The sequence below is a fragment of the Schistocerca nitens genome, chromosome 5 (assembly GCF_023898315.1).
Source record: "Schistocerca nitens isolate TAMUIC-IGC-003100 chromosome 5, iqSchNite1.1, whole genome shotgun sequence".
In the NCBI taxonomy this organism is placed as follows: Eukaryota; Metazoa; Arthropoda; class Insecta; order Orthoptera; family Acrididae; genus Schistocerca; species Schistocerca nitens.
This window is the reverse complement of record NC_064618.1, coordinates 269905835-269922878: the sequence shown is the minus strand read 5'-3', so window position 1 is coordinate 269922878 and position 17044 is coordinate 269905835. Positions and strand designations below refer to the sequence as shown.

Here is a 17044-nt window from a genome sequence, read left to right as displayed (position 1 = left end):
CTTACCTCAAAAAAATCTTCGTTACTCGAATTACTGCAATACAGCGAGCGCCAATACCGCCAGCTAAATAAAAGATTCTAACTACGGAAGGCACTAACTACTGATAGGCATAGTTAGGTAATGAAAGATTTTGATAGAGAACCAACAATGTATTTACCTTAATAGTGTTCAAAAGGTTCATGACACCCAGTCTTACAAATTTCGTTTTTCTGACGGACACACGTCCAGATCGTCCGCTCTCAAAACTCTGCCATCTCTCTTCCCACATCCACCACTGCTGGCGGCTCACCTCCAACTGCGCAACGCTACGCGCTGTTCACATCCAGCTGCCCAACACTATAATAGTAAATATTCTAGCAATGCAAACCAGCCACAGACTGCACACAGCAGAGTCAGTGATTTTCATACATAGCACTACGTGGCGTTACCAACATAAAAACCTAAACATCCTACATACACCATCATCAGTTGTAAAGCGTGAGTTGTCAAGATGGTCGTCACAGTGATGTCAAATGGCTCTGAGCACTATGGGACTCAACTTCTGTGGTCATAAGTCCCCTAGAACTTAGAACTACTTAAACCTAACTAACCTAAGGACATCACACACATCCATGCCCGAGGCAGGATTCGAACCTGCGACCGTAGCAGTCGCACGGTTCCGGACTGCGCGCCTAGAACCACGAGACCACCGCGGCCGGCACACACAGTGATGTCACTTTCATTCGTTTACACCTTATTAAAGAGGAACATATAGGAAGTTAAAAGCTGGACACTTCACATTGGTTTTCTTAGTTTTCACTTCACATTGTTTTCCTTATTTTTTATTTCATCCCTCTAACACAAAACGTTGACCTTTCACACGTAAACACTGTGACACGTTGTTCTGTCTAACTGCCGTAATATTAATATGCCTACTGTGAATATAATGGATGAAGACACCATATAATACGCGTGTATCAACTTTCTCTTCGAATCCGTCAAAAACGAACGCTGGTCAATCACTCCTACGTCGGTGTACATCGCAGCAGAAACTCAGGAATGCCTTCACGCGTGGAAATAGCCTACTGTTGGAGGCAAAAAGAGCCGCCAGGGGGGTAAGACGTTGAGGAGGATCGCCGCATTACGCCACTAATTGCAGGACGAGTGAGCACGCCCGACGAGTCGAGAGGGGAATTTGCGGCTCGGCGATCTAGCCCAGTTGGTTATTTTATCATCGTCAAAGATTTCGAGATGCGGTAACGTATAGTGCCGGACGGGGCACGCGCATGAATATTAATGAAGGTATTTGAATTACAATGTGATACCTGACACCTGCGCGTGCGCGCATGCGCGAACCGACCGTACGCGGTGAGTAATGTGTGCGCGCAGCGTGCTTCTAGGGGCCTTTAAATGATGAATGCGCGTCCTTTATATTCGTTCGCATTCGGGCGGAGTGGCCGCTAAGATAATGGCTTTTGAACTGCTCTCGGCCGTACGGTGCGTCCCATATGCAGCCGTTAAGGCGACTGCTGTCACGAACTGAGGAGAAAAGATAGAAATAAAAAGTTTTCTGAGAGACACCGAGAAAAGACAGGGCAGAAAAAGAGACTGAAAAATGTTCAGGAAGACAGAAGGAAAAACAAGAAACACTTTACCTCTTACAGACGCTAGTGTTGAATAATACTACCTCTGGCAGAAGTTCTGCAGGCTGAACACGCACCACATTATAATAAAAGCAATTTTGCAGCTGTCATTCAAATCTGAAAACTCCAGCGTGTTGAAACCGAGCTGGCCAGTAGAAGGGGGGTAAAGGATTGGGAAAAGCAGAGTAGATTGTAGTTTCTCAACGTTTCTTAGAATTAATTTTGGTTCAAAATGGTTCAAATGGCTCTGAGCACTATGGGACTCAACTGCTGAGGTCATTAGTCCCCTAGAACTTAGAAATAGTTAAACCTACCTAACCTAAGGACATCACAAACATCCATGCCCGAGGCAGGATTCGAACCTGCGACCGTAGCGGTCTTGCGGTTCCAGACTGCAGCGCCTTTAACCGCACGGCCACTTCGGCCGGCTTAATTTTGGTAACCCCTCCCTTCTCCATAAGTGAGACTGAGGTAGGCGAGGAAAGAAGAGAAAAGGAGGAAAGTCAAATTATGCTGCAGCATCAACAGCGCGACTATAGAAAAGAGGCGATGAAAGTTTTTCCTGGATTCCGTTTGCGACCCATATCAGTTCCGTCGGTGAAAATATGAATTGAAACAAGAAAAATGGCTCTGAGCACTATGGGACTCAACATCTATGGTCATCAGTCCCCTAGAACTTAGAACTACTTAAACCTAACTAACCTAAGGACATCACACAACACCCAGCCATCACGAGGCAGAGAAAATCCCTGACCCCGCCGGGAATCGAACCCGGGAACCCGGGCGTTGGAAGCGATAACGCTACCGCACGACCACGAGCTGTGGGCTGAATTGAAACAATGTAGTCATTCTACACACGAGCGAAATAAGTTGTTACTTTGATTACAAGCTATTTTTTAGCTTTTTGTATGTAATCATTGAAGTGCATCTCTGTTTTGAAAGACAGACGCTAAGATTAAAGCACCACGTAAAAGAAGTAATGGATTGGTAAATTAGATATCTAAATATAAAATTAGGATAAATTAATAAGCGTCGTTAAAATTTCGTGCCCTTAACAATCTTCACGTTAAAATACAGCCACATACTTCCATTTTGTTTCATTATAAATATGGCCTTTCCCACTATGTTCCATAGCCAGTATACAGTTGATAAGAGAACTCATACCCGTCTGTTTGACCTGCTAATTGCATTGGTAGTCGAATCTTAGGGACGAAAGTGACTTTCGCATTGCGTGCCACTGCCTGGTAACATACCTCAGTGGAACTTGGACCATAAATAGAAAGAACTGCTACAACTGAAAGAAATACGCAATTAAACGAACAAAAATGACTCTTACGTTAAAAGACCATAATCACACTGGAACTTTAACAATAACACGAAAACGACCACGTTGGACAATGCTGGACGTATCTCCATATGACGAGAGTGGGAACATATAATGCACCCAGGAACACTGTCGGACATAATAGTTTCGGTGGACCATGTGTTATGATGTGCGGAGGCAATGTTACAAGAGCCTACTGACATCGTGACTAAAGTTATCGTGACACTGTACTCCTTCGCCATGTGCGTCTTTTCAGGACTGCATTCTGCCCTGACTTAATTTTTATGCATGACAGGGCCCGACCGCATCGGACAGCGCAGGTGTAGAAGCTCTTGTAATGAGAGGATGTTCGGCGAATGGACTGGCATGCCTATTACCCAGACGTAACTCTCATCAGGCACGGGTGGGATGCAGCGCGGCATTCGGAAGAAGTATTGCAGCACGTCCATGTGCTCCAACGACTATTTATCACTTTTAAGTCGCGCTGGTGAAGGGATGGAACGCCCTACCACAAGAACTCCCTACGTACACTGGGACCAGCGTAGGAGCAATGCAGGGCACGCACTCCCGTCCGTGGTGATCACACACCCTATTGCAAGAACTTGTCCCACCGTTGGTAATGTCCAGGGGACCATAATGAGTCGCTGTGACTTTACTGTTGTTATTATCTTTGAGCAAAGTTCTTACACTGAAGAGCCAAAGAAACTACCACAGCTGGCCAATATCGTGTAGCACGCAGGAATGCCGCAACACGACGTGACATGGACTCGACTAACGTCTGAAGTAGTGTTGGAGGGAACTGACACCATGAATGATAAACGGCTGTACATAAAACTATAAGAGTTCGAGGATGTGGAGATCTCTTCTGAACAGCACGTTGCAAGGCATTCAAGATATGCTCTGGGGAGTTTGGTGGTCAGCGGAAATGTTTAAACTCAGAAGAGGTTCCTCGAGCCACTCTATAGTAGTTTTAGACACGTCGGGTGTCGCATTGTCCTGCTGGAATTGCCTAAGTCCGTCGGAATTGACAATGGACACGAATGGATGCAGGTGATCAGACAGGATGCTTACGTAAGTGTCACCTGCCAGAGTAGTACCTACACGTATTAAAGGTCTCATATCACTCCAACTGCACACGCCACACACCATTACAGAGCTTCCGACAGCTGGAACAATCCCCTGCTGATACGCAGGGTCCATGGATTCAAAAAAAGAGGTTGTCTCCATACCCGTACACATCCATCCCCTCGCTACAATTTGAAACGAGACTCGTCTTACCAGGCAACATGTTTCCGGTCATTAACAGTCCAATGTCGGTGTTGACTGGCCCAGGCGAGGCGTAAAGTTTTGTGTCCTGCAGTTATCAAGGGTACACTAATGGGTTTTCGGTTCCGAAAACCCATAGCAATGACGTTTCGTTGAATGTTTCGCACGCTGAAACTTGTTGATGTCCAACATTGAAATCTGCTGCAATTTGCGGAGGGGTCGCACTTCTGTCACTTTGAACGATTCTTTTCAGTCGTCGTTGGTCCAGTTCTTGCAGGATCTTTTCCCGACCGCAGCGATGTCGGAGATTTGATGTTTTACCGGATTCAAAATTTAAAACATGGCGGATTCCTGGTATTCACGGTACACTCGTGAAATCGGCGTACTGGAAAATCCCCACTTCATCACTACCTCGGAATGCTTAGTGCCATCGCTCGTGACTATAACACATCAAAACTCGCTTCAATCTTGATAACCCGCCATTGCAGCAACAGCAGCCGATCTAAAAACTGCGCCAGACACTTGTGGTCTTGCCGACCACAGCGCCGTGTTCTGCCTGCTTACACAACTCTGTATTTGAATATGCATTCCTGTACAAGTTTCTTTGGCGCTTCAGTGTATATCTGTTCGTCTCACTACGTATTACTTTCAGTTACCGTATGTACTATACAGCAGCAGTGCTTTCTATGTTTGCTCCAAATTTCATCGAACTGTTTTCTGCTTAAGTTTTGTAACCTAATGTAAATATAAGTCTACACGTCATAATTATCTGTAAATCTTAATAACAAATCCAGTTTTCGAGTGATAGGTAGGTAAGTTTCTATCATTCATAATGTATAAATTCAGTCCCTGATTACTTGAAACTTACTAGTGTAAGTAAAATTAGTTGACAGTGTTTGACGTGGAACTTTCGTCTAGTGGGTACGGCCAGTAAAGGTACAATGAATTCCTCTACTGAAAATATCTTGTAGATTGTGGGTAAAGAAAGTACTGGCAGGAATCCAGAAGCACCGAATACTTACAAAAATACGGAGAATCGGAAGAGAGATATATCCGTTCCGTCTGTCCTGAACTTACCAGAGTAAGAGGAACAATACTGAAACATTGAGTGGAAATCATTTCCTCCCCCAATTCAATATTTCCCAATTTGGGGCTATATTTGATTAGCAATATTCCATCTTCAATCACAACATTTTTTTTAAATTTTCTAATTATTGTTCAAAGCGTTTCGAAGCTGCACCTCTATTTTCGAGATCTGTATAGAAATAATGGGCATTGCACCTGCTTCAATTTTTCACCTAACAGTGGCATATCTGAAGCCGCCGTACGCCTATTATGTCTATAAAGCCCTTGAAAATGGAGTAGTGGCAACGTAACGCACTGATGGTAATTAGAAAACAAAATTATTGTGAATGAAGGCGAAATATTATTAATCAGATATATCGCTAACCTAGAAGTCACAGGCACGGACGATAATTATTTTCAAAAATTGTAATTGGTTCGCTTATAACTCTAATAACGTTTCGAAAAGTAATCAAATGAAATACATTGAAAACTTAAATGCAAGAAATTTTTTTAATCATTAAAAAAAGAAGTGACTGGGCAAGTGATAACATGTGATGCAGAGAAATTATGGACGTTAACTTTAGACAAAAATAAAACTGTGCCCATGCATCAGTCTCAAGGATCTAAAAAATTACGTAAAAATGGTGAAATAAATAACAAGAAGAAGCCAAACGAAGAAACCTTAAGACGGGTGTAAGTAATCTGCGACCGCTGTTGGCACAGCTGCCAGAATGCAGCGTAAGCAAGTATTATCATAAGGAAGAAAAGGATCACATATCATTATGTTTTTCAGTCAACTATCCTGATCACCTCCGAACCGAATAGTTATCGTAACCTCCTGCTCAGTGGAAGGACAAGGGTTCCATTTCTGGTACCTCCTTCGATTTTTTCTAAAGTGTGAATCTCTGGAACGGGGTGTACTCAGCTTCGCCTGGCCAAGTGGGAAGCTGTAAATGTCGTTTGACTAGGGCCTTCCGTCGGGTAGACCGTTCGCCGGGTGCAAGTCTTTCGATTTGACGCCACTTGCGCGTCGATGGGGCTGAAATGAAGATGGTTAGGACAACACAACACCCAGTCTCTGAGCCGAGAAAATCTCCGACTCAGCCGGAAATCGAACCCGTGCTCTTAGGATTGGCATTCTGTCGAGCTGCTTGAATAAAGAAGCAATGGCATTGGATTCATCTACTGGCAATGAAGCCATAGTTCATGTTGTCTTGCAGACAACAGTCGGCCAGTCAGTATACGCCTAGGGCCTAATCCTGGAGTGGTGTTCAGGTATTACTGACGAGCTAGATACTTGGTGCTGCTGACTGAAGACGGCTGTGCTGACGCGGACCGCCTGGTGTTGTGTTGCAGAGCTCGCGGCCGGGCTCGCGACATGGAGGAGGAGTGCGGGCCGTGCGGGGGCCCGCCGCCCCCGCAGTTCTCGTTGCCCCCGCCGCCGCGGCCGCCCTTCCTCGTCGACGGCGACTGCTCAGAGGACGGCCCGCTGCTCGCCTTCGAGGTCTGCGACGCCTTGCCCGTGAGTAGACGACCGGTGCTCGATGCAGTACACCTCGTCTGAGCACACACGACAGTATACGTGTCACAGAAAGGCCCATTACAGCAACACCCATCCATTACAATACACAGTACAAACATTAAAAGAGGAACAGCACACGATACCTGGGAGTATGACGAAAAACGCAGTTTTACCCAACACATATTCATAACTACTAATAAAGCAGAGAAAGTACTCCTCAGACTGGCACATGTGAACACGTCATAGTACAGACCACAAACACATACATAAGAGAACACTACTGCGCACGTTATGAAACTCTGATGTGCTTCGCAGGAAGTGTATGGGCACATGAATTGTTGTAGTAGCCAAGAGAACAGCAGTGAGGCGTGAGAGTATACTTTTGAGACTGTCTCTTGCATTCCACACTATCTCAACAAAGGAGCTGTGTGTGTGTGTGTTTTTTTTTTCTCCCCCTAATGGATACAATGACCAGATACCGCCCCATTTGCTACTGGCTTAAGGGAGGAAGACATAACAAATTCAGGGAAATAACAGGGGAAGACATGGAACACAGACGTCAGTTAAGCACTTGGACAGTTGGCTATTTATATAAATTAAAGAGCGAGAAGGGAGGTGTGGAGGAAGGAGTATACTTTTGAGGCTGTGTTAGGCTTTCCATACTACCTCAACAGAGGCACTGTGTACGGTTCGGTTGTCTTGCTCAAGGACATAACGACCAGATACTGCTCCCCTTGCTACTGACATAAGAGGAGAAGGCATGATAAGTTCAGGGAAATAGCAGGGGAAGAGATCGAATACGAACGTCAACCAAGTACATGGCTGTTTATTTAACTTAAAGGAGGAGAGGAGAGAAATGAAAAAGGAAAGCAATTAATGATATCAGCTGCATCGGGACTTCGTGTCGAATCAACGCTGACGGGTGAAAATGTGTGCCGCACCGGGACTCGTACCAGGGATCTCCTGCTTACCAGGCAGCTACGTTAACCATTGTGCCACTCAGCCACAGTGTATATGTTAAATCCACAGACTATCTCTGCACGTCCCTTGGTCGACTCACCTAGCACCATCTTTCCACAGTCCCCGTCCGTATCCTCCATGCTCGCTAATTTTAGATTTCCGTTAGCGGTCGGACGTAAATGTGCATCCGCACTGAAAATTGTAGAATCGCTGCCAATCGAGGCGAATCAGTCAGCTATATGAATCTGTTCTTTCGCTCCCGCAAGAGGTTCGAGTCCTCCCTCGGTCATGGGTGTGTGTGTTGTTCTTGGCATAAGTTAGTTTAAGTTAGTTTAAGTAATGTGTAAGTCTAGAGACCACTGACATCGGCAGTTTGGTCCCTTAGGAATTCATACACATTTGTCTGTTCTTTCGGACATGGAAAACACCAACACGAAGAAGGGGCACAATGACAGGACGTGTCTTAAGCCATCAGGGAATAAGTTCCGTGGTACAAGAGGGAGCTGTACAGGGTACAAACTGTAGAGGAAAACAGAAATTGGAATGCATCCAGAAAATGCATGTCCGAAAGAACAGATGACATCTTCATATCGTTTAAGGCTAGCCAGCTGATGACCTTCTTCAGTGTGGATGCACACGATTTGACTGAACTCTTACGGGACTCGGTGGATTGTCTGTCGCGAGTAATGGGTATAATGGCAGGGCCACTACAAATGTAGTGTGTGGATTGTAAATTGAGAATGTGGGTCTCACGGGCAGCGTGCCGGCGATAAATCCCTGCAGTCGCACTATCCTCTGTGCCCTCCGTGGCTCAGATGGATAGAACGTCTGCCATGTTAGCAGGAGATCCTGTATTCGAGTCCCGGTCGGGGCACACATTTTCAACTGTCCCAGTTGATGTCAGCAGCTAATGATATTTAATTGTAATTCCATCTGAGATGAAGAGGTTGGTACAGGAAAGGAATTGGTGGCTCACCGCATCAAAACACTAACCGGACTAACAAGGGAACTTCCCCACCGCACCCCCCTCAGATTTAGTTATAAGTTGGCACAGTGGAAAGGCCTTGAAAAACTGAACAGAGATCAATCGAGAGAACAGGAAGAAGTTGTGTGGAACTATGAAAAAAATAAGCAAAATATAAAAACTGAGTAGTCCATGTGCAAGACAGGCAACATCAAAGACCGCGTGAACTCATGACCGCCGTGGTCCCGTGGTTAGCGTGAGCAGCTGCGGAACGAAAGGTCCTTGGTTCAAGTCTTCCCTCGAGTGAAAAGTTTACTTTCTTTATTTTCGCGAAGTTATGACCTGGCCGTTCGTTCATTGACGTCTCTGCTCACTGTAATAAGTTTAGTGTCTGTTTTGCGACCGCACCGCAAAACCGTGCGATTAGTAGACGAAAGGACGTGCCTCTCCAATGGGAACCGAAAACATTTGATCGCAAGGTCGTAGGTCAACCGATTCCTGAGCTCCTCAGGAAAACACGTATGATATATTCTATACGACACTGGTGACGGCATGTGCGTCACGTGACAGGAATATGTTGTCGACCCACCTAACTTGTACACCTGGCGAATGGGTAAAAAGATTCTTCTACCTTGCCCGATTTAGGTTTGTGGAAGTGATAATCATTCCCAAAAAAGTGATGAAAACATAAAAGTTTGTCACATACACTGCAACAAATGAATGCAACAGTTTCACAGTCGCACAGTTTTCCCTATACTCTGTCAAAACATATGTTTTTAAAGTTTTCAAATTTTTCCGTGTGTAGACCGTCAAATCCTGCATATGTCCAAGCAACTCTGAACATGTCCTGAAATTCTGGAGAGCGAAGTTGATTATGTGTGAGTACCTGAACTTTGATAATTGACACACGATCACTTAAACAGTACTGCTCTGTGTACCTGTGCAGCTTCGCAAAATAATTGTCTGAAAATAAAAAATTAAACTTTTCACTATTTTTTTTTTTTTTTTTTTTTGTAATCCCTCTGACCGAACACGCTGAGCTACCGTGCCGGCTATCACTCGAGGGAAGACTTGAACCAAGGACCTCTCGTTCCGCAGCTGCTCACGCTAACCACGGGACCACGGCGATGCTGAGCTCACATTATCCTTGATTTCGCCTATCTTGCTCATGGACTACTAAGTTTGTATGTTTTGCTTATTTTTTCATAGTTCCACACAACTTCTTCCTGCTTTCTCGAGTGATCTCTGTTTCAAATGGCTTTGAGCACTATGGGACTTAACATCTTAGGTCATCAGTCCCCTAGAACTTAGAACTACTTAAACCTAACTAACCTAAGGACATCACACACATCCATGCCCGAGGCAGGATTCGAACCTGCGACCGTAGTAGCAGCGCGGTTTCGGACTGAAGCACCTAGAACCGCACGGCCATCGCGGCCGGCCGAGTGATCTGTGTTCAGTGTTTCAAGGCCTATCCACTGTGCCAACTTATAACTAAATCTGTAGGGGGGGGGGGGGGGGGGGGAGGTGATGGGGAGGTTCCCTTGTAAGAAGTCCCTAAGCTTAGTGAAGTTAGTGGTTAGTCTGATTTCTGCTATTCTTCTTTACCTTCGTCCTTCTATGAAAGGCTCCCAATTCATATCCTGTTTTTTCCGTTCTATGGGTCATGCAATGCCTCTCGCCATTCATAAAGTTATAGCATATATGAGGGTAGCTGGTTTCTGTTTAACTCCTGCAGAGGATCGGAGTGTGACTGAGGCGTGCTCTGTGGTGCCGGCAGGTGCTGGACGCCGAGCTGCACAGCAGCCCCGCCATCCCGTCCACGGCCGTCATAGTGGGCAGCTGCGTGCTGCTGCTCGCCACGCTCCTAATCGTCTCCGTGCTGCTCTTCAAGTGAGTAATCCAGCCAACACGCCTCACCCTGCCACACTCCTCCTCACATTCTTCCTGCAAGCATCGCCATCAATATTTATAACCATTTTTATTTTATCCATGTTGGATCTTGTGAACTCCACTCCTTTTAATGATGGTGAACGACCCAACCAGCCACAAATATTTTTTCATTATTTCATTTTACTACCATAGCCTGTTTCGGGCTATCATGCTCATCTTCAGGTCACTAATACTTTTTCGTTACGTGGATATTTTGGTTAACAACATGTCGCCTGCTCCACACTGCACAAGAATATTTGAGCATTTAGTGTCACTTTATCAGTTGTTTCATTAACAAAAAATACGCTACAGTGCTTGCGTTTTACGAACGCATGATTCAAAATAGTAGTGTTCACTTACATATGTTCCAGTAGACGGTGCTTTGTTTTGTTGTGGTTCATTTGCTTTTCTACCTCGATGTATATGTTCTTGAAATTCATCACATATTTTAAATGGGCTACTGTGGCACACAACATATATTCTTACAATGCTTGTCAAGCATCCCAAACGTGTTATACACTTCAAGTTTTTCTTTATAATGCAAAGATTATCATTAAGGAATGGTACAAATATATAATTCATTGAATATCGACCGAGGATGTAAACAGAGCAAAGATGACGTGTGGGATGTGCAAAACGCAACATGCTAATAACAGAAATATGTTTGCACCCTAAGCAAAATGTTATTATAAAAAGACAGCAAATTTTTTTATACTGTCAGTGGTAACGTAATAATTATCATTGACAGTATAAAAAATTCGAGTAAAAACAATTAATCCTACTCTCTTTTAATAATAAGTTTATGCTTAGGGTGAAAATATTTTTTGTTAATAACATGTTACATCTTTCACATTCCACACATCATCTTTGGTCTGTTTACATCCTCGGTCGATATTTAATGAATGGTACCTTTGTAGCTTTGCTTAATGATAATCTTTGCATTGTAAAGAAAAACATCAAGTGTATAAAACATGTTCGATGCTCAACAAGCATTGTAAGAATATTGTGAATTGTGCCACACTAACCCATTTAAACTACATGTGTTGTGAAATTCAAGAACATATAGGTCGAGGTAGAAAACCAAATGAACCACAACAAAACGAATCACCATCTACTGGAACATATGTAAGTGAACACAACTATTTTGCCTCATAAAACACAGGTACTTCAGCATATTTTTATTAATGAAACAACTGATAAAGTGGCCCTAAATATTAAAATATTCTTGTGCAATCGGAGCAGACGACATACTGTTAACCAAAACATCTACGAAACGAGAAAATATTAGCCCTCTGAAGATGGGCATGATAGCTCGAAATAGGTTATAGCAGTAAAACGAAATAGTTGAACAGTATTCGTGGCTGGTTGCATCATTCACTAACTTTAATATCATAATCTGCTCGTGTGAGAATGAGTTGTATCTTAGAATATAAATTCGTTGTATTCAGATTACGCGCGTTGACAGTCGACACAGAGGGTAAAATTCCACAGCCATTGGTGTTGGTAATAATGATGAGGAAGATGGTATTTCTTCTATGACACTTTTGACACAACCACAGAAGGAGATTTTACTACTCGCCATCTTCAACTATTTATAGTGCGCTAAAGGAAACACTACGGGAAGAGAATGAGGATGACACTGAAACACTGATAATGATTGGCAACAAAAACCCACACATTTACTGACAGATACTCAACGTTGTACAAATCGGTTCAGTCCTGAAGTTTAAGTATTATTCCAGAAGCTAAGGATGGATAGTAAACAGTCCTGTAGAATAATAGCTGAAGACGAACTAATGTGGAGTTGATAAAAGGAGACGATGCGGCACGAAGTACACAAGCAGAAGGCGGTTTTCTCGGTAGTCGTCTTGACTTGGACTTGCCCGCTCTGCCGTGGCGACTGCGCATTCACATCTCTGGCGGCGCCAGCGCTGCAACGTGTTGGTGCGACAGTTGGTGGATTACACGCCGTCTCTGGAGTGGGTTGTCGACCTATCGACAACTCTGGTGCTACCCGGTAGTGCGTGATTTGCTTACGACAGCACTACATTATCCGTCCATTCTTTTCCTGTTACTGAGCATGAGTCCCGTCAACCACTCGGTCCGTTGTACTCAAGAATTTGGCAAATTTACTATATCTAACTTCACGGCCAGCTGCCCTCTCACCTGTTTGCGTATCGTATTTCATTCCGTAGAAATTAGAGACCACCATAGCAGCTGCTTAAGAGAGCTTGGAAAAACGTAAATCACACAGAGGCTGGCCGGTGCACTTACATCGATTGTCTATCAATTCAATACTAGTCTGCTTCATCTTTCCAGCGTGGAAGTTCTCGCGCTGCTCGTTATGCTATAGGAGCTGTTGCTAATGATGGTATGTTGTACGGGAAGAAGTCGTTACCGAATGACTGTAGCAAGATACAAGGCGACTCAGACCAAATTTGTAGTGGGTATTACGAATAGCAGCTAGCTCTAAATATAGTAGAAACGCAAATTGATACAGATGAGTAGCAAAAACAGTCCCTTAAAATTGAAGCATAGGATCAGCACTGCGCTACTTGACACAGTCATATCTATTAAATATCTAGACGTAACGCTGAAAAGCGATGTGAAATGGATCGAGCCCTTAAGGATGGTAGTAGGAAAGCCAAATGGTAGAATCAGTATACTGAAAGAATTTTGGGAAGTGTAGCTCATCTATAAAGGAGACGCCGTATAGAACACTAGTGCGACCCACTCTTCAGTACTGCTCGAGTGTTGGGGTTCGCAATTGGTCTCATTAAAGGATCACATCGAAGCAATTGAGACATACTGCTAGATTTGTTACTGGTAGGTTCGATAAACACTCATGTATTATGGAGATGCTTCGGGAACACAAACGGGAATTCTTGAAGGGAAGACGACGTTCTTTTCGCGAAATACTGTTAGGAAAATGTAGAGAATCGGCATTTGAAGCTGACTGCAGAACGATTCCACTGTCGCCAACGTAGATTTCGAGTAAGGATCGCAAAGACAAGGCGTATAGACGGTAGGTTTTGTCTCTGTTTGCGAGTGGAAAAGGAATGGAAATGACTAATAGTGGTACAAGGCTTCCACCGCCATGCACCATATGGTGGTTTGAGGAGTATGTATGTCACAGTAGATGTGGGTGTACATGCGTTTTGTCCGTAATCAGTCGCTGCAGGCTCAGCATTCTCCACCCCTTCCTGTTTGCCGCGTCCCTTTTTTTACCTGCATATGACACATGTATCATGATCTTGTTAGCGAGAATATTTTCCTTCCTCTGGTTCTCATCCGAGTCACATTTCTTCTAGTACAATGGCAGTCAACCTTGTCCTTGTCGCCCACCAGTGACTATCCGAGCTTTCATGGTGGACGGTAGGCGATAGGGATTTTAATAACATTTTATTAGGTTATCGTAAAGTATTGAAATAAAATATATTATTATATGCTATATCTTGCTATAACTCTGCTTTATAAAAGTGATAAAGTAAAGATACTTCCCCACTTTACAAATCACCAGAGCTATGGAACTGAGGGGCCGTTAGAATACGAGTATTTCGCTGCTAACAGAGATACAACAGTGGGCGGTAAGTAAAGAAGGTTGACTACCCTGTTCTAGTGGATCCTCTATCACGCATTCTGTGACCATGCAGTGGCATAGACATCTTTTTTCCCACTTTTAATGGTTCCCACTATTTGTTATTTGTCATTCTCGCTCGATAAGTTTTGGAAATAGACGTCAAACAGCTGTTATTTTATCTGTTTATATTTTAATGTAAGGTAAGCTTCAGACATGGAGCTTTTACTGCCTTGATCGCATGTAGATAGACTGCATTACTAAATCCGACATTACTAAGCTGTATCTAGATGCGATGAAGGCAATAAAACTTCATATCTGAAACTTCCTTTGCACTAATTTCATTTATTGCTCTCCAGCCGATCTATATTTCGTTTTTGCTATCACTTTTGGGATTCCAGCCCAAATTTAATGCAGTCATTCGTGCTATAAGCTAAGTAGTTAGGCTTGAGTCTGATTTTTTCTTCATTCGAATCTAAAATAGCATTATCTTTGTCTTTTCATACTTATGTTCATTCCATATCCCTCATAACTGGTGTTCGGTTCATATCGCCACATCACTTTTTTGTGGAAGCAATTTTGTCGAAATCATGGTTCATTGGTTGGTTGATTTGACTGAGGAGACGAAACAGCGAGGTCATCCGTCCCATCAAATTAGCGAAGGACGGGGAAGGAAGTCGGCCTTCCCCTTTCAAAGTAACTATTCAAGCATTTGCCTGAAGCGATTTAGGCAAACCACGTAAACCTAAATCAGGATAGCCGGACGCGGGTTTGAACAGTAGTCCTCCTGAATGCGAGTCTAGCGTGCTAAACACTGCGTCACCTTGCAGGAGTTAAAAGCCCCGTACAACCGCTTTCCCAATCTTAGCTCAGGATTTTCATACTGAACTTACAGTAATTACACTGAAGAGCCAGAGAAACTGGTACACCTGCCTAATATCGCGTACCGCCCCCACCAGCATGCGAAAGTGCTTCAACACGATTTGGCATGGACTCGACTAAAGTCTGAAGTAGTACTGGAGGTAACTGACTCCACGAATCCTGCAGGGCTGTCCATAAGTCCGTAGGAGTACGAGGGGTGGAGACCTCTTCTGAACAGCACATTTCAAGGCATCCCAGATATGCAAAATAGTGTTAATGTCCGCGGAGCTTGGTGGCCAGTGGAACCGCTTAAATTCAAAAGAGTGTTCTGTAGCAATTCTGGACGTGAGCGGTGTGGCATTGTCCTGCTGAAATTGTCCAAGTTCGTCGGAATGCAGAATGGACGTGAATGGATGCAGGATGCTTATGTACGTGTCAATATCAGAGTCGTATCTAGACGTATCAGGGGTCCCTTATCACTCCCCACACCATTACAGAGCCTCCAGCAGCTTGAACAGTCCCCTGCTGGCATGCTGAGTCCACAGATTCATGAGGTTGTCTCCATACCCGTACACGTCAACACGCTCGATACAGTCCGAAGCGAGACTCGTCCGACCAGGCAACATATTTCCAGATATTTAAAGTCCACTGCCGGTGCTGACGGTCCCGGGCGATGCGTAAAGCTTTGTGTCATGCAGTCATCTAGGAAACACGAATGGACCTTCTGCTAAGCAAGCCTATATCGATGATATTTCTTTGAAAGGTCCACACTATGACACTTGTTGAGGGCCAAGCATTAAAATCTGCAGCAATTTGCGGAAGGGTTGCACTTCTGTCACGATGAACTATTCTCTTCAGTCGTCGTTGGTTCCGTTCTTACAAGATCTTTTTCGGGCCGCAGCAATTTCGAAGATTTGATGTTTTACCGGATTCCTCATATTCACGGTACTCTCGTGTAATGGAGAAATCCCCACTTTATCGCTAACTCGGAGATGATGTGTCCCGTTCCTAGTGCGCCGACTATAACACCACGTTCAAACTTAGAATGAAATTTTCACTCTACAGGGGAGTGTGTGCTAATATGAAACTTCCTGGCAGATTAAAACTGTGTGCCGGACCGAAACTCGAACTCGGGACCTTTGCCTTTCGGGGGCAAGTGCTCTACCAACTGAGCTACCCGAGCACGACTCACTCCCCGTCCTCACACCTTTAATTCCGCCAGTACCTCGTCTGAGGTGAGGACGGAGCGTGAGTCGTGCTTGGGTAGCTCAGTTGGTATAGTAGTTGCCCGCGAAAGGCAAAGGTCCCGAGTTCGAGCCTCGGTCCGGCACACAGTTTTAATCTGCCAGGAAGTTTCACGTTCAAACTTACTATAATTTTGATAACCTGCCATTGTAGCAACAGTAACCGTTCTAACAACTGCGCCTGACACTTGTTGTCTTACATAGGCGTTGCCGACCTTAGCGTCGTATTCTGCCTATTTACGTATCTCTGTATTTGAATACGCATGCCTATACCAGTCTCTTCAGCGCTTCAGTGAATACTATCAATAAACATACTAGTGCTGATTAACGTTCAGGTTGAATGGAGAAGCACTCTTAGATTGCTGAGATGTGCTGCTTCGTCGCTATTACCACAGGCATTGCATTTCGGATACTATAGTGCGAAAGTCACATTCCAAAGCTTTCCTGCAATCATGAGTTCATTTTAGAGTGTTAGCGAGTCCGAGTAGGTGGTGTGTGCAACTGGCGCCCGGTTACAGGTACAAGCGGAAGGTGCCGAACGCGGCGCCGAACAAGGCAGCGTCGGCGCCCGTGCACTGCGACACCGCGTCGTCTGCCGGCCTGGGCGGCGTCGGCGGCGCAGACCCCTCCTACGAGGACGCCGGCAGCGTCCGTCCCCGCACAGCGCCACCTGCTGAGTCGCCCAAACTGCAGGTACTGACGCCCAG

At 44.6% G+C, this 17044-nt stretch overlaps 1 protein-coding gene across 1 annotated transcript in view; it reads left to right on the top strand.

Annotated features, from left to right (window-relative positions):
• The window catches only part of LOC126260374 (atrophin-1-like), a 405613-nt gene that overhangs the window by 362767 nt on the left and 25802 nt on the right, over positions 1–17044 (top strand). Inside the window, exons 3-5 of the mRNA XM_049957703.1 lie at positions 6634–6799; positions 10504–10616; positions 16856–17030. Coding sequence (XP_049813660.1) covers positions 6656–6799; positions 10504–10616; positions 16856–17030 — 432 coding nt within the window. The 5' untranslated portion in view covers positions 6634–6655. The remainder of the gene's footprint in view (positions 1–6633; positions 6800–10503; positions 10617–16855; positions 17031–17044) is intronic.